Source organism: Sinocyclocheilus rhinocerous, unplaced genomic scaffold, assembly GCF_001515625.1.
Source record: "Sinocyclocheilus rhinocerous isolate Xijiao unplaced genomic scaffold, SAMN03320098_v1.1 scaffold551, whole genome shotgun sequence".
NCBI classification, from domain to species: Eukaryota; Metazoa; Chordata; class Actinopteri; order Cypriniformes; family Cyprinidae; genus Sinocyclocheilus; species Sinocyclocheilus rhinocerous.
Genome location: NW_015624564.1, coordinates 538,694 through 564,098, shown reverse-complemented (window position 1 = coordinate 564,098; position 25,405 = coordinate 538,694). Strand labels below are relative to the sequence as shown.

Below are 25,405 nucleotides of genomic sequence, written 5' to 3'. Positions count from 1 at the left end.
GATTCTGTTTTTTAAAAAGTACCGGAATTGAATGATTTGGTTCGGTTAATGGTTCCTAAACGGTTGCATTCATCCACCAATACAAACAGGTCACTGTATTGATACGCTTGTACTACTGATTCATGCACCGTTACCGGATTCTTATCTATATATGTATATATATATATATATATATATATATATATATATGATCTATATCGCACCACATAACCCATTTTATTGTATTTTGTGTGTGTGTGTGTGTGTGTGTATATATATATTTATATATATTCTTCAGTTTTTTATATATTATTTTGATTAAACAATTTTATTATATTATTTTAGTTTATGTATTATAATTTATCTAAGATTCCAAATCTACAATTTGATCACTGTAAAATTTAAAGACACAAGCAGATGGATAGAAACTGCATTTGAACTTTTTGTGCCTGTTTGTGCAGATAAGCATGCCATACGGTTTATTCCACGGGAGAACGGCGTCCACTCCATCGATGTCCGTTTTAATGGGAGTCACATCCCAGGCAGTCCCTTCAAGATCCGTGTTGGGGAACCCGGCCAGGCAGGAGATCCAGGAATGGTGACGGCTTTTGGGCCTGGCCTAGAGGGGGGAACTACAGGTGTGACACCAACAAGTAGCCAATCACGAGTGTTCAGACACAAACGCACAGAAACTCACTGGCTTCATCTCATCCTTCACAGGTGTACCCTCAGATTTCATTGTAAACACGTGTAACGCTGGCTCAGGAGCTCTGTCGGTCACCATCGACGGCCCATCGAAGGTGAAGATGGATTGTCAGGAGTGTCCAGAAGGATACAAGGTCACCTACACACCCATGGCTCCCGGCAGCTACCTCATCTCCATCAAATATGGAGGACCGCAGCATATCGTGGGCAGCCCCTTCAAAGCCAAAGTCTCTGGTGAGACATCACACACTACAGTTCATTACACTAGGCCTTTTCTGCTCTTTAAATATGCTTGGACAGACACAGAGCCAGGTTGATTTACACACAGTTAGCCAAAAGGTATGTTTTATCTGTAGTGCACCCTATTATATTATATTATTGTTATTTTTTTATTATTAATGTAACAGGGACAAACATTACTGTAGATGCACCACAGTTAGCCAAAGGGTATTTTTCATCTGTGTTCCACCCTAAAAACAAAATATTATTAATATAAAAATATAACACAAAATATAAAATAAAAAACAAATATGTTGATAAAATGGTTATAAACATGAAAAAACTGCATTGTTGTTCCTTAAATGTTTGATATCATATCATATCATATATCATATCATATCATATTATGCTTTTTTTGCTCCTTAAAGGCAGAGTAAGTGATTTCTGGTAGCCAATGTTTATATTTGAAATCACCAAAACAAACACGCCTCTACCCCAAAAGGGTCTTGCCCCTATTTTGATAGCTCCGCCCCACATATACGTACGCAACCCAGGCAACGATTAGTTCTGTGAAACAAAGCAAAACCAATGTTACACTGTGTCTACGGACGTGAGCGGCGCGGTGCAACAAATCCCCGACAGAAAACTGCTGCCGGGTTCTATTTATGACGTGCTGACACAAATTTCAAATGGTTTTCAACGGTCGTTTGACCTCTTTCTCGCGTCCAGTGTAGGCAGACTTTAGTTGTTGTAGACACGGTGTTACTCACCTATTGAGAAGAAACAAAGCAACCTCGGCGTCCGATCGCAGGCCTCCGCTCCTTGAGTTCTCTCCAGCGCTGGAAAGCTGATCCGATATTTACACGGGTCCTACTTCTTGCCTTATTGTTCCGCAGACGTTTTCCTCTTTTGTTTTTTATCCGCCATCTCTATCTTTCTGTCGCTCGGCTAATGTCCGTCCCATGCACTGAACGCGCTCTCCTCCACATCACGAGTAGACACGCCCCTTATTGCTGATTGGCTACAAGTTTGTTTTGCGATTCGGCCCGAATCAGTTTTCTAAAGTGTTTTTGAAAAATCACTTACTCTGCCTTTAAATATAAAAAGGTTGTTTATTGCAGTCTGGGACAAACACATAAATTTGAGTAAATAACTATTTTTAAAAGCTGAAAAGGTTTCTAGCACTCATGTTAAAAAAGGAAAATCTGGTTATGATATTATATGATCAGGCAGGATAATCATACGATGAATACTCCATAATGTGATGGACTGGATTTGAAACCATACAAGCTTATGACAACTATAAAAATGTGTGAAACTGTTTACTTGAGATTGAGATTAATGATTGGAGGGGGAAAATGACAGCGAACATCGTTCCACCAACTAGCACAACAACTCATCTTTTATAAAGAAGCAAATGAATAAGAAGAAATCCACTCTTCCAGGTGCACGTCTGTCCGGAGGACACTCTCTACACGAAACATCATCGGTTCTGGTGGAAACGGTGATGAAATCATCATCGTCAGTGGCCGGATCTTTCTCTACTCTGCCAAAGTTCTCGTCCGACGCCAGTAAGGTGATCTCCAGGGGGGCCGGACTCTCCAAAGCCTTCATTGGCCAGAAGAACACCTTCACGGTGGACTGCAGTAAAGCAGGTACAGCTTTCCGAACAGTAAAAAATAATGCATGTTTGTGCATATTACCCACAATGCTCTCATACAGATGACTTTGATTTTGTCTGTTCAGGGACAAACATGTTAATGGTAGGAGTGCACGGGCCAAAGACTCCCTGTGAGGAAGTGTACGTCAAACACATGGGCAACAGAATGTACAATGTCACATACACAGTGAAGGAGAAAGGCGACTACATCCTGATAGTCAAATGGGGAGAAGAAATGGTGCCCGGAAGCCCTTTCCACGTCACCGTGCCTTAAAGACTGTCTTTAAACCCTCTCCACTATGCAAAGACTCTACTGATCGTCCTGGGAAAGAGAGGGGACTCACCGACAATGCCTTTTCATGACATATTAATCAAGAAAACGTCTTTGTCTTCTTTATCTGCATATGCTTTATCCAAAGTCCATTATGTGCTCATTTCACACTCGGAAATGTACCGTAATATTTTTTTGTATTTTAGATGTTGTGAGACTAGAGAATGTTTGATGGAGAAGAGAAGTGAATGATGAAATGCTCATTTGAAGATGCTACATGCTAAAAACACATCCATCTTGTTACCAAAATTACTGTCCGGACCATTTACAGACATAATTTACCACTAAAACTGGTCTTATTTTTTATGATGGAATAACATGAATTAGTCTGGACTAGGTTTGAAGCCAGTCCTGATCAAAGGCTTAGTTTGAACAACCTGATGTTTAAGTCCTAGTGGACCAGGTTCAGACTCACACTGGGTCTAAACCGGTCCCGGGTGGCCCAGCGCCCCTGCAGACTGGGTTGTGTGATTGGTTAGATTTTTTTTTGTACCAAGCGGTGTAGCAAAAACCGTTCAGCATGTGAATGTTTGAAATCCCACAGTTTTTACAGTGACTATGTTAAAGAGCAACATTTTATAGTGATTTTATATCTATGAATTTAAAATAGAAATGTATGGAGAGAAAAAAAAAAAAAAAAAAAATACAGTACTTTAACAAAAATAATGAACTGCTATATCATATCAACATTTGCCATACATATTTATAAAAATAGCAATATTTATTTTAGCATGAGATATTTATGCATGTCTGTTTTGCTTGTATGTCATATGTTTGTTGCACTCGCAGCCACTAGATGGCGCTCTGACACTAGTTAAATGCCAGGTGTAGTTAATGAGGCATTAGATACAGGCGCAATCGGAGAAAAGGTCCTTCAGGTCAGTGTTTGAATTATACTATTGATTGAGATTTAAAATAGCAGTATTTCCAAATTTATCCAAGATAAATCAATGAAAGTCATTTAAAATAAGTACAAGTATTTTTAGTTATCAGGTGTATTACGATATCTTGAGAGAGAATAGATGTGTTTCCTTTACTCTCTAACATCACTAACACAATTTAGGGTGAACCGTATTAAACATGTCAGGAGGAAAATTACTTAAAATAGGTAACTACGACTGGAATGATGAGATTAGATTCTTGAGTACACTCAGAATGTAGCTTCTGAGGCCTGAAATGTGTATTAAATGTGCTGCTGTCAAATTATATGTGTGCGTGCTGTAATGTGAAATGGTCAAATTATCAAGCTCGCTTCCTTCCAGTTTAATGAGCAGAATGAAAACGCGTACCTTTGTGTGTTCCTGATTCTGAAAACGAAATTCTGATGCCACGTAATTTGAGTATGTGTAGCCTAATATTCTCAGTTATATGAATCCAATCAGTGCAGACAAGCGTGCTATTTTGCAACAGACATCAATATTGTGTTTTTGTTAAACGTATGCGGTTTGTATCAGATATTCTGCTCATCTATCATCATGTCAGAGTCCTAATAAATATGAAAAAGCTGGAATATTTCGGTAACTTCAGTCCTATAGAGTTCCATATTGCTCGGTTTGGGCTTTCATAGTGATCGATGACCATTTTGCTGGTGCAGGAATCGGATAAAGTGAGGAAGAGGAGGATGAAGAGGATCGCAGAACGATCATCTGCTTCTTTGGACACATTGGTTGAGTAAGATCTATTGCTGTCTTTAACCATCCTAATGGCACTTTCTAGAAAACTTGATTCTGATTGTTCAATCGCGCTACCGCGGTCAGGTGTTTAATTCCTAATGATTCTACTTTTTTTTTATGTCTACTACTAGTTTCATACAAACGCAACTGTGCCATTTTGCGTCTCATTTATCCGTTCACAGAAAGAACGCAACTTTATATTAGCGTTCAGAACGGACGGTAACAGGGACGCGGGAAGTAGGGGTGCTGAGGGGGCTGCAGCACCCCACAAAATCGGCATCCAAACAACCCCAGCCCCGGCACGAGCACCGACTTAAGTGAACCAGACCCCCCCCCAACACGGACACACACAGCACCCCCCAACCGAACACATCTTCCCGCGCCGCTGGACGGTAGCGTTCTATTTGGGCCCGCTGCAATTATGATTGGCTGTCTTTATCGTTCATCAGCTATAATAATAATAATAATAATAATAATAATAATAAAATAAAAATAAATAAAAAATAAATAATTCTCTAGTACTTACACTTATCGGCCCTTAAATATTTCTGTTATGAGTGCAATTCAGTGTTCGTGTTTTTTTTCATGGTAAAGGACCTTTTTTTCTTAGTTTTAAGATAATTATAGAGGTACTTATTAGTACTTGAATAGTGATAGGAGAAATGAACATTTTCGAATCTTTGAGTCAATCGAACCAAAATTGCTTCGCAAATCGATTAATTTTTTTTTTGCCCACACGCTTTTGACCCCTGCTGGCCAGAATGGTGTAAATGCAACGAAATCTCAGGCCAAACATGCATAAAAACACCTTTAACTAATCAATTTCAAATGTTTTGACAGTGTAATATATTAAATTCAATTAACAAATGCAAAGTGTCTGCATAATGTTTTTTTTTATTTTTTATTTGTTGGCCTTGTTCTGTTTATGGAGAGATTGGTTAATTAGGCAGATAAAGACTAATAACTACATGTCTTTCTATTATACAAACGTGTCATTAAAGCTGAACTATGTAACTTTATTAAACAGAACTGCACACATCCTGCGGAAGAACATTCCAACCGGAGCTACTTCTCTAAGTTTAGGTCTATGGCGATTCACGCAGGTATGTGTTACTCCGCAGCGGTGACGACCCGACCAGGCTACAATAGTCCAAATATAAGTTTTTATTAGTGTAACGTAATGATTCGGAATAAGACAAAAACGCGGTTTGGAAGATGAATTCATGATGTACTAGCTCATTATATACATTTTGCAAATTTTGAACACAGAAAAAGTTACATAGTGCTGCTTTAAAATGTCTTTGCAAAGCCTACTGAAATCACATGACTTTGGTAGTTTAATACGTGCTCAAAATCACTGGTTCAAAACAAATTGTTTGCAAAGGTTTTGAAGCTTCACAAAGCAGTGTTTCGAAAGCTCCCATCACTACTTGAATCAGTATTCCATGTATTTATTTGTCAAGTAACCATATAATAATCAGGATAATATACAGCCGGTCATTATGGCAAAATAAACCCTTAAGGCCCATTCCAAGATAACTCTAGCAACAACTATTCTAATCAGCCATCAATGTTTTTATCATTCACCTGGAACAAAAAAAAGTGACTCCAACATTATCGTTCCTCTGTGTCGTTATTGTTATAGTTGTGATGTAGACTTTGCTATTCTGATCAAATTAGAACAATTAATAAAACTTTATAGTTATAATAGTTGTGGAAGGCCCTCTGCTCTCTATAGTTTTAATCTCAGTACTACTATTCTCTGTAGAGGCAAGAGTTCAAATAGGCTTAATTAAATAGTTATCCATGTATGCATGTATGATATTCAAAGTGCATTATGGGAGTTAAAGACTGACTCATTAAGTGACTGGCCCCTATAGATTCACAGGTCAACTGATCCCTTCATATGCGTTTTATAAAACTCTTGCTCTCAGCCACTGCACTGTCCATATATCCCAAGAACTCTCTTTCTGCAAATAAAGAAAGATGGATGCCTAGTGGCGGCACCCCGTCACCTCATCAGTATGTGAACATCCTCCTGAAAGGTGCTTGATCTCTACTTTCTTTTTGTCCCTGGGCTGGGCCTCCAGGAGTGGGCTAGATAGAGCCCATCTTAATGAGATACGGGGGATGACAGGAACCTAATGGATTCCTGGTCATTTGTAATGAGGATGTAAATGGCAATAAAGGCTCTAGGGCTCAGAATTAAAGCTGCATATTTCTAACACCGAGTCGCAGTGGAGTCGTTCAAACAGATTTCTTGTTATAGAGGACAGAAAGGGGGGAAAAGCCATTTAAAGAGAGAGGGAGAGAGATTTGAAACACCTGGTTGTGTGTGTGTGGGACAATCGCTTGGCAACGTTAATGACCTAGCACCTGTGGATGGAGGAATATACAGAGGTATAGCGGGGCACACCGTCCTTCCTTTGACAGTGTTTGATTAAGTGGGCTTAATCTCCTGTGGATTGTGACGCAAACTGAGGAGAGTCAACAAGAACGAACACCATTCCTATTGTGTAAGGTTGACAGCGAATAAAGATAGATAGATACCTAGTGGCTGCACCCCGTCACCTCATCAGTATGTGAACGTCCTCCTGAAAGGTGCTTGATCTCTACTTTCTTTTTGTCCCTGGGCTGGGCCTCCAGGAGTGGGCTAGATAGAGCCCATCTTAATGAGATACGGGGGATGACAGGAACCTAATGGATTCCTGGTCATTTGTAATGAGGATGTAAATGGCAATAAAGGCTCTGGGGCTCAGAATTAAAGCTGCATATTTCTAACACCGAGTCGCAGTGGAGTCGTTCAAACAGATTTCTTGTTATAGAGGACAGAAAGGGGGGAAAAGCCATTTAAAGAGAGAGGGAGAGAGATTTGAAACACCTGGTTGTGTGTGTGTGGGACAATCGCTTGGCAACGTTAATGACCTAGCACCTGTGGATGGAGGAATACAGAGGTATAGCGGGGCGCACCGTCCTTCCTTTGACAGTGTTTGATTAAGTGGGCTTAATCTCCTGTGGATTGTGACGCAAACTGAGGAGAGTCAACAAGAACGAACACCATTCCTATTGTGTTTCGAAGGTTGACACAGATTTTAAGTTTCACGTCTACTTAGGAGTCATTTTAAATCTGAAAAAAAGAAAACTGGTGGATGACAAATGTGGTATTTCTTTTATAAAACAGTTTAATGAGCAATAAGTTAATATTTAGTAAAGATGTGGCTCACATTAGTTAAATTTCAGCTAAAAATGTTGTTTGTCTATTATCAATAGTGCAGGAATGTATGAAGTAAAGGTTACACAGAAGTCCGTTTCAAATCAAGCAGCTGTCTGTTGGTCTACATGGCAAACTCGCATAACCAGCTTAACCCGATGCAAAATCTGTGTGGAAAAATCTTTCACCCTCACTCGAAATTCCTGATTGCATGGATTCCTATTAAAACTACTGCGCTACTGACTATAACGATTGAACTAATTGGTTGAGTGAATAATTCAATGACTCACTCAAAGACAGTGGCTGCATCCGAAATCACATACTTCCCTACTATACAAGTAGGTGAAAAGCAATATGTGCAAATAGTAGTATGTCTGATTTCATAGTATTCATAAAACAGTAGGCAAAACATCCAAGGATGACCAACAATTTATGGCAAGTTTCGGAAATGTATGAATTATTCATGCTACACACATTCATGCTATGTAAAACATACTTAAAAAAAAAAAAAAAATTTTTTTCTTTTTACATTTTTTTTAAACATTGCTAAGTAATTACTTCTTCAAAAGAAGTACCTACTCAAGTATGTGATTTCGAACTCATCCAGTATCTTTATTTTTTTGTTTCTGAATGAACTGAGTGAGTGATTCATTGATTCAGTCATACAGACATTTACTGGTCGCCACCTACTGGTGTAACTGTGTAACCCGTAGAAAGAGTCAATGAAAAATCATCTCTAAAAGTCTATGATCAGCAAAAATAAAAATAGATCTTTGAAATGTCAAAAACTACTCTGAACTTAAATGTTTTCACTGGTTATTTATTTTTGTAATTGTTGTTCCATACTTGGTATAATTTTACGCAAGTTGTTTTTAATGTGAATGAAAAAAACGTCTGTATGGAATGCACAAACACAGACAAGTGGAGTGATATTAAAACAGTTAAACGTCTCTGCACTTTTTATTGTTGCGACTGTACTCTTGGAACATTTCTCGGCCAATCATATTCGAGGACCGGAGTTAAATTGCTGTGCTTAATTTGTCGGCCACAGCCTACAAAATGAGACACAGCTTCTGTTTTATTATGATGCTTTGTTTAAAAGCGTTTACAACATGACAGTCGGCATTTCAGTTTATGAACATTCTGGATGTTGCTCGAATGCTCTACAAGAACATTTAAACAGGAAATTTAAAGGGTTTAGTTTTTGTTGTTGTTTTTTAACCATCTGCTTCTGGAAAAGTGTAAGTTTGAGCAGTTAGAGAAGACATAGCACTTTTAGAAACCCCGCTGACCCCGAGTATTTGTCAAGCCAACATAATTACACACGGTGTTCATAATAGCAGGAAGCACAATGATGGATTTCAGGTACCATTAGCAGTACGATTCTTTCAGCCCTGGTGTGCCGTAAGACAGCGCTACTAATGGTAATGGTAGGTGTCGAGGTGGATGCTGGAGTATTTCCTCACTACTTCTCAGGCGTCATGGTAACGCTGTTTAATGGAGGGGATTGGTTGTCTTATCAGAAAATGCAATCTGCTGAGTTTACTGGGGGAGAGGACAGATTGCGGGCATGATGGGAAATTTCCATCACCTGCTTTTTCACTTACAGCTACATTTGAAAGTGAGCGCACTTCCAAAGATAAACACCCTTTGGCAACTCTGATTAATTCATACGTGTCATGCAGCCAGGCTTCATTCTATGTATGAAAATACATACATGTGATGTTCACGGTTTGTGCTGTTGAACCCACAGCATGCTAAAACCTCGGCCGGAGTCACATCCAGCATAATCCATGCTAATGGAAAAATACACTGGCTTCAATTTTTTCCTCATGAATAGGAGTTTCAATTGATACTCTGGGAGCAATCCAATTCTGTAGCAGGAGGAGGGGTAAATTATTAAGGTGCTGTGATAGAGCATGGCAATGTATTAAGCTCTAAATGTGTTTCTGGGCACATAGATAGCAGAGCTTATATATGTGTACACAATGCACGCATATGTAGTTATGAAATCTCGTTTTACTAGTGTATGTGTGATAATTTAGAAAGTGATGCAAGTGTAAAACCTGAGTCATCTGTCCACTTGGTGGCAGCAGACACTATTTGAACAGATGGATTAATTAAAAGTTAAAATCATATGAATGCTATCTAAAATGCTATTTATCAGACTGATATTATTGAGACCAAAAACATTAACTGTTCCACAAGTAGTTATAGACTTTGAAGAGATATAACCTTTAGTTGCCGCTAAAACCTAAATTAAGAATTGACTAGGTCATTTACGTCATGAACATAGTAATCATGTTCATTAGGTCAGATGGAAGTACTGTATACTTTTGATATACCATGGTACTGAATGATTGCCATATTAATAAATCATGGTATTCTAAGATAAACTCTTAAAAATACAGGTTCCAAAGGTAGTTTTTTTTTTCTAGGATGCCATAGAATAACTATTTTTGGTTCCTCAAAGAACCTTTTGATGAACACCTTTCCACTGTAAAGATCATTTAGTGCAATGGATGTTAAAGCCCAAGAACAACAGCCATGTTGGTGTCCACACCAACACATAAGTCTGTCATCATTTACTCACCCTCAAATTGTTCCAAACCTGTATGAGAAGAGATTTTGAAGAATGCGGGTAACCAAACAGTTGCTGGTCCCCACTGACTTCCATAGTATGGGAAAAAAAAAAATTCTATGGAAGTCAACAGGGACCAGAAACTGTTTGGTTACCAACAATCTTCAGCAGAAGGTTGTGATGATAGAATATACAGTTTTTTTTGTTGTTAACTATCCATTTAAAGCTTCTTCATGGAACCATAGATGCCGACAAAGAACTGCTAAACCCCCCCTTCAACAAGATCATACATGATTGTCATCTTAGATCAATGGAGAAATCATTGTATCACATGACAGGTTTGAGGATAAAAAGGCCTTAATATTAGCCCTTAATATTCCTGATGGCACGTTTTCATGATGCAGGTTTGTGATGGTGATTAACGCTTAGTTTTTTTCCTCCCTCGGACCATCTGGGAAGCAGCTAACTGGACCACTGCAGCCAGTCAGCCCACTAACCATCGCTCCCGCTCTCATTTTGCCCTCTCTGTTCATCTTGACTTGATTTCAAGACTGTTCTTATTTTTTTTTTTCTAAACTCGGTGAGCTATGAGATTGCAGTGCCTTCATCAAAACCATAAATAGCTTCTGATGGCATTCACGCTCTTGCGTTTGTTGCTTTTATTATGTGTATTATTAGGCTGAATGGATGATTTGCAATTAATACTGTTCAGAGTAGGAAGGAAAGAGAAGGGGGGAGGTGGAGGAGAAGACCAAGGGATAAAAATACTCCTCCTATTTATATGAGCCGGAATTCTAATCCAGGAGGAGTGACGCATCGGTCCAACCCATTAACAGACCAGAGGATCCAAGCATCACTTTTTTTTTCCTTTTTCTTTTCTTATCTTCTATTTTTATTGTTCTTTTTATAAGATCAATGACACCCGCTTTGAGGCATTCACACCTTTGAGTCGAAATGCATGACTAGATTTCACACTTTTCTGAAGAAAGAAATTTCAAATAAAACAAAAACGTGGAAATCTCTATTCTCGATAAACTTGCACTTTTCTTTGTCTCTCTCTCCCTCCTCCGCTATACTGTTCGGTCTCTTTTATCTGCCAGCCCAGTTGTTCCGGACAAAAGTAGAAAACTTGAGGGAAGTGGGGCCAGTAGTGCAGGCAGGACTGTGTGTGTGCATTTTTCATTTTGCGCTATACAGTTCATCTCAATGGTGTCCCGTTTATCTATTCATACTTGGAATTGTGTGTCTTAATGCATGCAATGCAAAATGTGAGAGAGATTCTGTGCTTGTATTTGACTGTGCATGCAATAAAATGGCTTGACAAATGCAGTTTTTTTTCTCTGTTGATGGAGAAACATGAAGTAGAGGTTGGGATATAATGAAGGGCTTGTAACTTTTAAATAGCCAAAAGACTTTGGTTTATAGCTCACCGAAGAAAATCGTGAAGAAAATCATGGTTCAAAGACCATAATGTTGATTTAAAAAAAAAAAAAAAAGCTAAAAAACTTGCATGCTCCACTCTCGTTCACTCTATTGTCTCATGTCTGATGTGCTGCAAACCTCCCCATTCATGTTTCTGTCTGCACATTGCAAATATTTCCCACCTCGGTAGGCACTATAAATGTACTTTTGTCTTTTATTCTGCACATTTGACACCTGTCCTAACCCATTACATTCGTTTGATGACAAACATCTTGCATGTATACAACAATCACCCATCTGTACAATAATAATACCCCCCCAAATGGGTTTGTTGCACTGATCACTTTACAAAATGTCGTAAAATACAACATAAAAAAGCAACATGTGCATGTCAGGGGCTGGTAAATTTGCTAAAGAATGATATCAGCTTTTCTTATTTTTGAGGATTCTCTTCATGATGTCACAAATGTAGTATGAAAAGTAGCATAGCACCTAGTGATTTCTGTTATGTATCTAAAAATACCTGGAAAAAAAGCACTTTGAAAAAAAAAATAATAATATACATAAAATATAAAAAATAAATATATTTAGCAGAATCTAAGAAAATCTACTTTTGCTGTAAGATTTCTGTAGTATAGTTCCCTAATATCAATGCGCGACATAACATTGAACAAATGTAAATCAACTATAAAGCATTCTGTTTGTGGCCATCTAAAGCCAGAACTAAAACCGTAAAAATCTAGTCACGATAATCAGGATATAACCTACGCCTTGATTACTGCAACAAATTGTTTTAATATGAAAAATGTGTTTTAATATGCCTTCCCTGAACATTTGAGTGACGACGTAAATGAATCATTGATTCAGCGGTTTGAATCGATTCGTTGAATCGCAGGGTTTGAACTGGTTCACGGAAATGATTCCTACTGAGAAGCTATTCCTCTGCCATATGAATACCAACTGGTCATGACGACACCTTATGTACAAACCTTAGTCTGGCCAAATAATAAGTACATTAAAATCATCGCAATATTTACAGCAATGCTAAATTTTATAACACCTGCAAATTCTTCACTATGGTTCTCTGTGCATATTCGAGATATTTCCCAGCCCTACCGTAAGCGCAGGATGAGTCTTCAGTATTTTTTTTTGTCCCCGTGAGGCTTCTCAGCCGCTGCACAGCACCTCAAAGTGTTTGTCCTTTATGCATAAACTACCCAACATGCATTATTCAAAATGACTGGAGTGCCAGCCACAGCCTCATAACCATACACAAACACCTAGTCTGCTGAACTGGGAAATAAAACCCCTTTCTCTTCTCATATAACTGACAGAGGAACTATACTAGTCTACTGTTTACTTTGAGGCATAGACTCGTAGTTTGTTTGACAAATGTGTGTATTTGTACTTTAAGTGGCTGTTAAATGCAAGGGTTTTGAAGTTGGGCTCCATGGAAAAGTTAAGAAATTGTGTAACATATAAAAGCAAATAAAAATTGTATTACTTTGATTAAAAAAACGGATTAAAATTATAAATATATAAATAATAACTTGATAGATTAACAGTATTGCAGTGAATTGAAAAAAAGTAATGTAACAAACTAAAACTTAACTGATAAAAACATATATAAACTGGTATAAACAAATAAAATCTAACTACTACACTGAATAGAAAAGTATTAATGTAACGTAATAGAAACTAAAAATTGGTTAATAAAAATAACATTTGAATTAATAAATATAAATAATAATTGGAATAAAAAAATCCAACAGTACTACAATTAATAAAGTAACAATGTAACATAATATAAACTACAAATTTAGAAAAATTAATTCTTTATAAAATATAAATAAAATTGTGATTAAAAATAGTCTAACAGTGCTACAGTGGATATACACAAAAATATTAATTTAACAATAGAAACTAAAAATGAGTTGATTTAAAATAGATCTTTTAAATGAATGAATATTAAAGAGTTGAAATAAAAAATAACTAGTTTAGAAAAAAAAGTAACAATATAACACAATAAATTAAATTCAGTAAAAGTTAAAAATGATTACTGTAATGCAGTAGAAGCTAAAAATTAGTTAATTGATTAAAAATATATAAATAATAAAAAATGAAATAAGTTGAAGAACGTAATAATTTAATAAACTATCCTCTGCATCTAGAGTCTTTTAGAAAAAAATTGGGGTGTTTCTTGATAGACTTTTTTTTTTTTTTTTTAGCTTTTTCTTTAGACTGTAGTCTGTCAATGCTTTTTGTAGATTCCAATCTCATGCATGCTGGCATCAGATGCAGGGTCAGAGTAAAGTATATGCTGGGCCGTCTGAATCACCAGTCACTTCTTTTTGAGTAGAATAGCATGTTTAATTAACATCTGTGCTAAGCAGTGAATGTGCAGTAATTGTTAATTACTCCAGCGTCTTGCTCAGGTTGTGCCTCGGCTGAGTAAGTTGCTGGAATTCTTCAGTCATTTCTCTATTTAATCAGGTGAGCATCTTGCCACCTCCCGGTCCCAAACCGCAGTGCTCTCCCCCTCCAGTGGCCCGTAATTGGCATAATGAAGAATCCAATCTCAACTGGCATCACATTAGAAACTTGTCATTTTCACTCATCCTCTCTCTCTGAGTCTCATCTCATCGCTCTGATGGTCTGTTTATCGGCTTTAAGCAGAACAGTGTCATGATGCTCTTTTCAGTAGGGATAAAAGAGGGTTTAAAGGTTAAGAGTAGCCTATAAAGTTCATTACTGGTGGCCTGGAAAAAGAATAACTCCTTAGATATCCGCCACAGCCAATTACAGCCACAGAGTGAGTGTGAATGAGTCCGTTTGATTCTCTGCCATCTGCACTGTTGAAACCGTGTTTAAGGTGGCTCTATATACTGTATAATACATAGAGGCTTCAATACACTCCACCTGCTAGTATCAAAGGTGGCTGTGATGTGGATTTGGTTCTGTGTGTAAATGAATAATGGAGTGGTGTGGTTTTCAACTTTATCATCATGACAGTCCGTCATCTGATAATTGTTTACATTATTGATGCATTTTTTCCAGAGATTTTCTTTGTGGCCATTGTAGTGAAAACATGGCTAAAGGCCAATGTAAATTATGTATAAATTAATGCTGCATTTACATTATTGATTGCATTCACGTGTTCCTACGTAGTAAAAAGCATCATCTAATTTAAAAAGTCTACAGATTCAGATTTTTAAAATAATTACAATTTAAAAAAAATATATAAAAATTATACAAATATTAAAATAAAAATAGAATAACTTTATGAACATTCGTACAAGTGATAAAGCAAGTATATACAACAGCAACAACAAAGATCATATTTAGATTCTAATTATTTAATAGGCCTAAACACACAATTATTATAGAGGGTTTAAAGGTTAAGAGTAGCCTATAAAGTTCATTACTGGTGGCCTGGAAAAAGAATAACTCCTTAGATATCCGCCACAGCCAATTACAGCCACAGAGTGAGTGTGAATGAGTCCGTTTGATTCTCTGCCATCTGCACTGTTGAAACCGTGTTTAAGGTGGCTCTATATACTGTATAATACATAGAGGCTTCAATACACTCCACCTGCTAGTATCAAAGGTGGCTGTGATGTGGATTTGGTTCTGTGTGTAAATGAATAATGGAGTGGTGTGGTTTTCAACTTTATCATCATGACAGTCCGTCATCTGATAATTGTTTACATTATTGATGCATTTTTTCCAGAGATTTTCTTTGTGGCCATTGTAGTGAAAACATGGCTAAAGGCCAATGTAAATTATGTATAAATTAATGCTGCATTTACATTATTGATTGCATTCACGTGTTCCTACGTAGTAAAAAGCATCATCTAATTTAAAAAGTCTACAGATTCAGATTTTTAAAATAATTACAATTTAAAAAAAATATATAAAAATTATACAAATATTAAAATAAAAATAGAATAACTTTATGAACATTCGTACAAGTGATAAAGCAAGTATATACAACAGCAACAACAAAGATCATATTTAGATTTTTCTTATTTAATAATTCTAAACACACAATTGGCTTATGTCCAGAATTATTAAATTAAAATATAAACAGCTCCTATAATGATAAACAATAAGCTCAAATTTATAATGAATACTAGTGATGATTATTATTTTATATATACATTTGTTTTCCTGAGTCTGTTGAATATTGTAAATATTTATGCAAGTATTTGTTAAATTAGATTTAATTACCATTAAAATGTGTTTTTATATATAAATGTCTGCATGTCATTTTTATAATACATAAGTTAAATAAATGTTTTGTCTATTTCAATATTCATTATTATTTTTAACTATAATCCACATCTAATATTTAAGATATTTTTTAATATTAATAAATTAATTATATAATTAATGTTAAAAAATGTTAATAAAAAAACAAAAACCGTAAAAAGAATCATAACATGATAGTAAATGCATTTCTAATTATGAAAAAAATTATATTTTAAATAAATGCTGTTCTTCTGAATTTGATCAAAGTATCCTAAAAATGTAATGTCACAGCCACGAAAATATTAAGAAGCGACTGTTTTCAACATTGAAAAATGTTTCTTGAACACAAAATCGGCATATTAGAGTGATTTCTGAAGGATCATGTGACACTGAAGACTGGAGTAATGATGCTGAAAATTCAGTTTTGCATCACAGGAATATGAATATGATTGTGAAGACGAAAAACCCCTGAGATGAATACTACAAGTAGATGATTATTTAGCCATGGGGGTTTAGCTGACCAAATAAAGCTGCCAATCCCAGCGTTCACTGGTTACCTTGCTTCTCTCCTGTTCTTTGTCTCTCTTGTCCTTTCTCATATCTGCCCCATTTCTACAGATGGCATCTGACTGCATCTCATCCTCTCCTCTCTGATGCCGAGCCGTAATCACACTCCTCCAAATGGGCGCCATAGTTATGTTGCCATGCTGTTCTCAAGTGGACACACCACGGACACAGAGCCTGTCACTAGAAAAACACTCCTCATTCCCCACTAACCTCACCGCCAACAAACTTGAGAGCCTTTCCCCATGATCCAGCCTCTGCCCATAATGCCAGATGGTTGCCTGGTACATGTGCTGATGTAGGAGCCAGTGACATCACTGATGATCTCACCACTGTTGGCTCGAGGGGTTTTCATCAGGTGTGGACTCATGGGATTGTGACAGGCCTGCGGGAACAAATTGGAATTTTAACCCCAATTGTCCTCCAGTCTGTAGCTGATGAGGCATGTTGCAGGTGTGGATGTGCAAATGTGTGTTTGGATGAGGCATAATTACCTGCATGATGGACGTTTGCCCCATTACCTGACTTTTTAATTAATTTTTATAAGTGATTTGGACCGGCCGCCCCATGGTGCAAAATGTGTCCCAAAATTCTGAGCTTGCGCACACACTTATGTAAATCAGGGCTGTCAAATTTAATGCCTGCAATTAATTGTCACAGTATTTGCTTAGATATTTTAACGGTTTCATTCTGCTATCTTCAACCAAATGTGCAAAATGATTGATGGGCAGAGCATTTCATTTATAATTTTTTTTGGACCGTCCCAGAGACAGGCGTGATGTCCTATGCCACCTATTTCAGTGATATCTGTCAGGTATTAAGGGTGTTTTATGTGGGTATTCCAAAAAAAACAAACAAAAAAACAAATATATATATATTGCTTCCAGCCACTTTAACTATCATCCAAGCTCAACAAGTTGGAAATATCACCCATGAGCTAAACAAACAGTCAGTTGTAAAAGAAAGAAAAAAAAGTTAACTGAAAAAGAGAAGAAATATAACAAAGAGTGAAAAATTTAAGGGGGTCTGAATACTTTCCGTACCCACTGTATATATCTATCTATATATATATCTATATCTATATCTACACATCAATATATATCTATGCATCAATATATCTATATCTACACACACACACATATATATATATATATATATATACATACATGCATCTAAAATATAAAACTCGTTTTAAAATATGATTATTTTTATAAATTTATTCTAGAGCATAAAAAAGCTAATATTCATTTCATTTAAAAAAAAAAAAAGAAAACTTCTAAATATTCGTTGACAACCCTTATTATACATACAATCACGCTCCCTTTCCCAGCAGCCTCTCCACGGGAGGGTTATGAGGAGTAATGGCGTGAGTGTCGCTGTGTAATTAGACGGAGGTCTACTCGTCCTTTCCCGGGTGACACTGACTCATGGAGGGCCACATTGGGTCGTTAATGGATAGCTAGTTGTTTGTGTGCACGCCGGGCTCCTGTGCGTGTCCTTGGGTGGGTGAATGGCCTCTTCTCCTCCTGCTGCTGAGGATGTCAGGGCCGCTTACAGTTCAATGGCCATATAATGTCCATTTGGTGCAGCAGATGTCTGAAGTTCACTTTTAAGCGTGCTAGTAAGGTTGGACATGCAGTTACACCCCTCTTTCACAGTATTGGCATCTACAGGCCCTGACGGAGGCCTTTGGCACGTGATGGTCCATCTGTCAGGCTGTCTCATGCTCTTTCTGTCTCTTTCTCTTTCCGTCAGCCGGTCAGACTCTTCAGTCGTGGGACTTACACTTCCCCTGACAAGCTCTTTTATCGGGGCTGAATGTAGAGTGCACTTCTCCCTGCTCCCTCTGAGCCAACCTCTCCACCTCAATCATTCATGAAAACAAGAGGGACAACGGAGCAGGAAGGAAGAGAGGAGGAGGATAAGAAAAGATAGACAGTTTCAAGTCGTAGATGGAGGTAGTTAATCTTACTCAATTACACGTGTTTCCTGTTTCTCCACTCGCTAAAGTGGTGTTTAACCAACCCTCAGCAGTCCAAGGGTGAGTAAGTGATAACAGTTTTCATTTTGGGCTGAATTGTTTATGTAAAAATGTCTTTCACCACTGAACACGTCTCCAAAAAGTTTGCGTTTTCTCGTCTTGCCTTTGTTAAACATGTTTCACAGCATTCGGAGGAAAGCAAACCTTCAAAAGAGCAAAAATAAAATCTGGGGAAATTGAATTGTTTGGCCTTTCCAGCTATCAGAGAATGCGCTTCATCTTCAGTATTGAACATGCCACTTCTATAGGCAGTTCAGGTTGCCATGGTTACATGCCAGGCCAAGACAACAGTCATCGGGGAAGGAATGCAGAAACAGGAGCTTGATGCATCCAAAGCCTTTTAAGTGTGTAGAATTGCGCCTCTAATGCTGCATCTGTTCCTGCTATAATTGGTCAAAACCACCCAAGGGTCAATCGGATGAATGTTTTTGAAACGTTCCTTTAAGACACGGATAATGAAGAGGACGGGAGTAAAGAATCCAGTGATTTCGCCTACATGACTTGTAAACACTTTAAGGGCAAATGCTTTGCAGTGCTTTGTTTCGTGCCATTGAGTCTGTTAATGACCTGTCATCCGCGTGCTACTCCGTGGGCTGTTTTTCATTTGTAAATGGATTTCCACACATCTGCGTCATTCCCTCCCTCCCCAAACCATCGTCCACATCCTTCTTAAAGCCTCTTCTGACAACTGCATCGACCGCTGCCCTGAGACTATCTGTTTAAGGGAGTCCTCCAAATTGTTGTACAAATTAGATACCGTGATTAGTCCGGGGGAGGAGGCTTCCTTCACAGAAGTTAGCTGTCATCATAGCAAAAGGGAAGTGGGAGTGAGATGCTCTGTTTTCTCTTATTAGCTTTGAGAAAATTATACCTTTTTTTGCTCTAGGATGTATTTTAGAAGTAATACTAACAGGTAAGACTCTAGAAGTTTGATGACCTAAACTGAACCAACAGGTTCCCACATCACAAGTTTGATTTTGATTATTGATGTAAGGAGTCAAAGAAAGTGGAGATTTTCAAGTATCATTTTTATTGCAGTTGTGTAAAAAGCCGTCACAAATAGAATGGGCATTCAGAATTGAGAAGCAACAGAATGAGTGAGGAGGAATTAAATATCTAGATAAAAAAAGTGGCAACTTTTTTTTTTTTTTTAAATAGTATTTTTTTTAACTATTGATTTTTAATGTGTGTAACATTTTATGGTTTTAAATGTTATTGCGTATTTAAAATGGATTTGCGTAGTTGCAATTTGAAATTGTGAAATTATAATTTAAAACCAAATATCAGAATTTACAAAAATGTGTATATACACACACACACGTATGTTTTTAATCAGTTTGTCTTTTTAAAAATCTAAATATCAGAAAAAAAAGTTTAAAATAAATTAAATACATAAGTACATATAAATAAAATTAAATAGAATATATACATTTTCGATTATGTAATTGTATCAGTTTGTTTCTTTGCTTTTTACATGACTTATATCCGGAATAATTATTTGTTTAAAAAACTGTGAATATCAGCATTAAAAAATAAATGATACATTTGTTTCTTTGCATTTTACATAGCTTATGTTCAGAATATTAAAAGAATCTTAATATTAGCATTACAAAATAATACAGAGCAAGTAAAATAGTATTTATAGAATTTTATTAAAGTCTGATCATGTTTCGGCTCATGTTCACATTGGATCTTCCAAAGTCTTTTCCAGTAGAAATGTATTATTTTTCTGAATCACTTTTCCATAAACCATAAAATGTGTATTGTGAGATATTGGTATCAAATCAGCAGCCAGGCTTAAGCTTTCATAAGCTGAAGATAAACTATTAACATTGCTACAAAAAGCATATAAAATGTGAAAAAGGGCCTGTCGCTCTCAGCCTCTCTCCACTTTTGGAGTTCAAAGGTCAGTGTCAAAATGCCTCCATCCAATCAACACTCAGTGTTGGGCCCGAGCCAACGCCTGGCAATTTAACACAGCTGATATGACTGATGCAGCGAGGCCTGCAATTTCTCCTAATCAGGATTTACATATTTCCATTTTCATGAGACTGGAACTTTCTACCGCCTTGGGCGAGGGCTGATCTTTGATCCTCTATGCTGGTCTGTGAACTGAAGCGGCAGATGTTGGAGGTTTGGCCACGGTACTGTTGTGTTAGCTAACAATTGTTTCAGTACGTTTTAATTGGAGGACAATAAATCCGACGACTTAACAATTAGTTCAGTGAAAAACCATGATGATGCCTTTTAAAAAAAAATAAAAAATTATATATATATATATTTGTGCATGTGAAATATCTCATCTTATGTATCTAATTTGAGATCCCTGTCTTATTGCCCCCAGGTTAAGCTCTTAATTACATAAACCATTTAACATGGTTTAGTTCAATCAGAAAGTGTTGATTAAAATCTCAGTGGCATAATCAGTTTTGGCTGGGATGATTTCATGCATACGAGTGTTTTGTGTAAAGGGACTGTGTGAGGTAGAAGTGAAACATTCAAATATGAGTGAACACTACTGTGTCGTCCTGCTCAAGGTCACTGTCCCATTGTTTCAAGTTCATAGCAGTAACCATGACAACAGTCATATCGAGCCTTTCTGGGGTTCTTTAAGCACCTTGACCCAGTCTGTGTGTTTCGCCTCCGTTGTGAGCACTAATCGTGACCTCTTGGATTCACTGACATGTTATATATTTTATGAGTCCTTTTTAAATGATACTTCATGCCTAATGAGAAATGTTTCTCTGTGGCTTGTAGAAAATTGTATATTTGGTTACACTTTATTTTAAGGTGTCCTTGTTACGGTGTAATTATACATAAGTACTGAGTAATATTACTTAACTACATGTACATGTACTTAATATATGGTTAGGATTTGGGTTTGGCTTAGGGTTACTTGCATGACAGTTATGCATAATTAATTGTTTTTAAAATAGTAAGTACATGTAACGTGTAACAAGGACACCTTAAAAAAGTGTTACCGTATATTTTTCAAATGCATTTGCTCATTTTCAGGTAGAAAAGCTTAAATTCGGTTGCTTTTAGTTGATGTCTATTAGCTATAAGTTTTTATGGTAGTGTAATTGTAAAAATAAATATAAAATAATTACAGTAGTGTAATTTCTTTGTTTTGCTGTTCGGTTGAAGTTGATTTGTTGAACCCCTAAACCTGTGGGATCCGTCAGCGGCTCTTATACTGGCAACTCATAATTTTCAAATCAAGTACTGTTAAACATGAATTGAATGCGTATGTGTGAATGACGGTTAGTAATTGTACGTGTGCTTTTGCATGCTTGTTGCATGTTCTTCTTTGAGTGCATTGTTCTCCTTTTGGATGTTTAGTGATGGTAATACTGGGCACAGCTGTGGGGATGCTGTCAGTGGTTGCCATGTTTTCTATTGTCTATGTGGCATCACTCAACCAAAAAAAGCAACAAGTGGGAGTTATAGACAGCAGGGCCTGGCATTGCACCCTCTACCCATAATTAGCCTGTTCTGTTAACAGAATCCTGACGAGGGAAAAACAGCCTGCTCTCTTCCTCTAAATTACACAGTATTTAGATCATCCCTGTTCCACTGAGAAATACAGCGATAACACAAAACAGCAGAAGAATGTGCTTAATGTGTGAGAGACTTGATGAGTGACTCCGGAAATGTTTCTTAATATGGCACTGAATCTGTCAGAGCGGCTACTGATTCAACACATTTTACTGGTTCAACAGCTATTTTGCAGCCTAATTTCTATATTGAAATGATGCAATAACATGGTACCGAATCTGTCATAGTGGCTACTGATTCAACCATTTTTACAGATTCAACAGCTGTTATTTGCAGCTTAATTTCTACATTGAAATGATGCATTAATATGGCACTGAATCTGTCAGAGCGGCTATTGATTCAACACATTTTACTGATTCAACAGCTTTTATTGGCAGCTTTATTTCTACATTGAAATAATTTTACATTAGCATGAATCAGCAGCTGCTCTTATAGATTCAGTCCAACACATTTGACTAATTCAACAGCTTGTATTTGTCTAAAATGATACATTAACTTGGAACTGAATCTGTCAAAGTGATTACTGATTTAAACATTTTACTGATTCAACAGCTTTTATTTGCAGCATAATTTCTAATTTGAAAAAAATTATACATGATACTTTAACATGAATCATTAGCTGTTCTGACAGATTCAATTCCAACACATTTTACTGATTCAACAGCCTTTTTGCAGTCTAATTTCTCTGTGGAAATGATGCATTAATATTGAATTAGTAGCCGCTCTGACAGATTCAACTCTTATTTGCAGCCTAATTTCTACATTGACAGATTCAGCATTACTTGGGAGCAACTACTGATTCAACAGCTTTTTAACAGTCTAATTTCTACATCGAAATGAAGCTTCATTAAGTGAATAATACACTAAATCAGTAGCCACTCTGACCATGTCTGTCTTAGTTTATCCTCATTTTTGTAGCTAGTACCAAGTCTTTTTTTGGTAATGCAATGACATTAATAAGTAGGTATTGCTATTGTAATAATATAAGGGAAATAAAAATAGTTTTTGGTGGGTCTAAAAATGAATCTTATCTCACCATTTGCATGAAAACCCCCTGAAATATACATAATAACTGTGACCAAGGACATACAAAGGTGCAAATTATACGTCAGCAGCGGTTCTCTTCCATGAGGATGAATTTATTGCCAATTTTCTTCCAAAAGTTAATGCGAACCATGTGTTGGACCACTGTTTCAAATGGAATCAGTAAACCGAGGTTACAAGAAGCACCCTGAAGCACACTAATATGAAATTAAGCCTAAATACAGGTGTAGTATTCTGGCTCGGGGATCTGTCAGACATAACGTAAGGGTTCTGTGTGAGGTTGCATGCCTTTAGGGGTCTGAAGCCAATATGGCATGCTTCATTACGTTTTTTCATCTCCGTTTTCAACCTCCATTTACCTTTAACCAACTACAGCTGCTGTCACCAACACTATAGTGCACACATGTACACGTACAGCTACACACATTGATGTGCTTCCAGCTATGCTTTGATCATAAGTGTTGTCTTTAGATGCAAGCATTTGGAAAAACACGGAAAAGTGAGAAAGCGATACAGGTGACATGCCAACCTGCTCTTTTACTCAAACAAAATCGAGGCAGCTAATGAGAGAGGCACATTTTTAGAACACGTCGTCTTGGTCTGTTTAATCGGTCGTCCTAATAGCCCCAAATGCCACTCATTATCTGCAAGGTCATATTTGAACATGTCATCTCAAGATGGGAGGGAGATGAAAGTGTGATAGGTGGAGGAAAAAGCATGCTGCATTAGAGAGAGGGGTTAGAAGTGAAGGTTAGGAAGAGAACTGGTCAAAGCCCTCACTGTCATGCCATCAGGGCGGATGAGACCGTATGCGACAGCATCTCGACTGATATGGCAGTGTAGTCTCACAAGAGATGTTGCAAAGTGTTGCTCTGAGGTCATTTTAACCTAGTTTGACAGGATTTTGTGAAGTCTTTGTAATCCTTGGACTTTGTTTCAAAAGATTTCATAAACTCTTGTCTTTGGTTGTGTTTAATGGCTTTGTCTTTTCATGTGATTATTCTAGTATTATATTAAAGTAAATGTGTTTGTCTGCTATTGAAGACTTTGTAATGGAAGATAACACCAGGGTTATTACAATTAATTACTTGAGATAAAACAAACAAACGTATTTTATTTCAGGTAGTTGCCAAGGCAACACTTCTCATTTTCATAGTTTGTTGAATGACTAAATTAACTAAAATTAAATAAACTAAAACTTAAAAACTATAGACCTAAAAAGTAATACAAATAACAAAAACATACAAAATGACTAAACCTTTACAATTTAAATAAAAGGCAGAAAATATAAAAACATTCAAAATATTAAGAAAAAATAGAACAATAGGTTCTATGTGACACCGATGTGACTTCACCAAACCAGCACCCACATTTCAAGGAATTTGGTCATCTGTGAAACCGATTAAGTTTTCTAAAACAAACTCCAAAAAATCCAAGCAGCTGACACCCCGTTTTGGAGACCTTTTCACCTCATTTAAATTTGGAATAATGGAATATGGTGTTGCAATGGTTGGTAGGCACCTACGGTTAGAGCTCTCTCACAGAGTATGTAATACTGTTGGCCACAGTGTGTGTGTGTTTAGATGTAAGATGGTAAGATGGATTAGGGCTCCGATGGGAATTCCAGCTGGCTCTCATTTCTCCTGTCTCTCCAAACTCCTCATCTTATCTAACAGCCCGAATGTTATTAGAGAGAAAGAGTGAGTGTGTGTGTGAGCGTGAGTGAGATTTATGGAAAAAGAGATCAAGAGAGATAAAGGAAGAGGAATGACAATATGTTGAAATGAAGTACCTCATTTATTTATGATTTTTAAAGAGACAGTGCACCCAACAATTTGAAGAACATTTTTCATCTCTCTATCTATCGGCTAGATTTTCAGTCACTTACAGTATGTATTTTTTTTTTACTAAGATCCTCAGTCACAGTATTTATTTAGTTATTGGCTATATATTTTTTTTTTTCATTTTTTTTTTTTTAATTCTTCTGATTGTCTAGAACATTGTCATATACAGTTTGTTTTATTCATTGCAGGTTCATGAATAAATTATTCTTTTGAGTCAGATCTTTTTGATAAGATGATCCAGTTGGCTGCTCTGAATGATTCGTTCATGAATCAAGAACTCGCAAATGTGCCATAGATGAAGATTTTTAGTGGATAACATTTC

At 36.8% G+C, this 25,405-nt stretch overlaps 1 protein-coding gene and 2 long non-coding RNA genes across 4 annotated transcripts in view; 2 read left to right on the top strand and 1 right to left on the bottom strand.

Moving 5' to 3' along the window:
* LOC107743297 (filamin-C-like) overlaps positions 1-3,278 on the top strand; it is a 57,728-nt gene extending 54,450 nt beyond the window's left edge. Inside the window, exons 45-48 of the mRNA XM_016556472.1 lie at positions 441-617; positions 700-918; positions 2,349-2,558; positions 2,650-3,278. Of these exons, the coding sequence (XP_016411958.1) occupies positions 441-617; positions 700-918; positions 2,349-2,558; positions 2,650-2,837 (794 nt within the window). The 3' untranslated portion in view covers positions 2,838-3,278. The remainder of the gene's footprint in view (positions 1-440; positions 618-699; positions 919-2,348; positions 2,559-2,649) is intronic.
* Positions 1-3,347, bottom strand: part of LOC107743317 (uncharacterized) — a 17,682-nt gene extending 14,335 nt beyond the window's left edge. Inside the window, exon 1 of the long non-coding RNA XR_001640396.1 lies at positions 3,272-3,347. This is a non-coding gene — a long non-coding RNA (uncharacterized LOC107743317). The remainder of the gene's footprint in view (positions 1-3,271) is intronic.
* Positions 3,348-3,739: 392 nt separating this feature from the next.
* The window catches only part of LOC107743306 (uncharacterized), a 27,652-nt gene continuing 5,986 nt past the window's right edge, over positions 3,740-25,405 (top strand). Inside the window, exons 1-2 of one of the 2 annotated variants that reach the window (XR_001640395.1) lie at positions 3,740-3,772; positions 4,489-4,560. This is a non-coding gene — a long non-coding RNA (uncharacterized LOC107743306). Of the gene's footprint in view, positions 3,773-4,488; positions 4,566-25,405 lie in introns of both variants that reach the window. The other variant, XR_001640394.1, reaches the window with a different exon arrangement.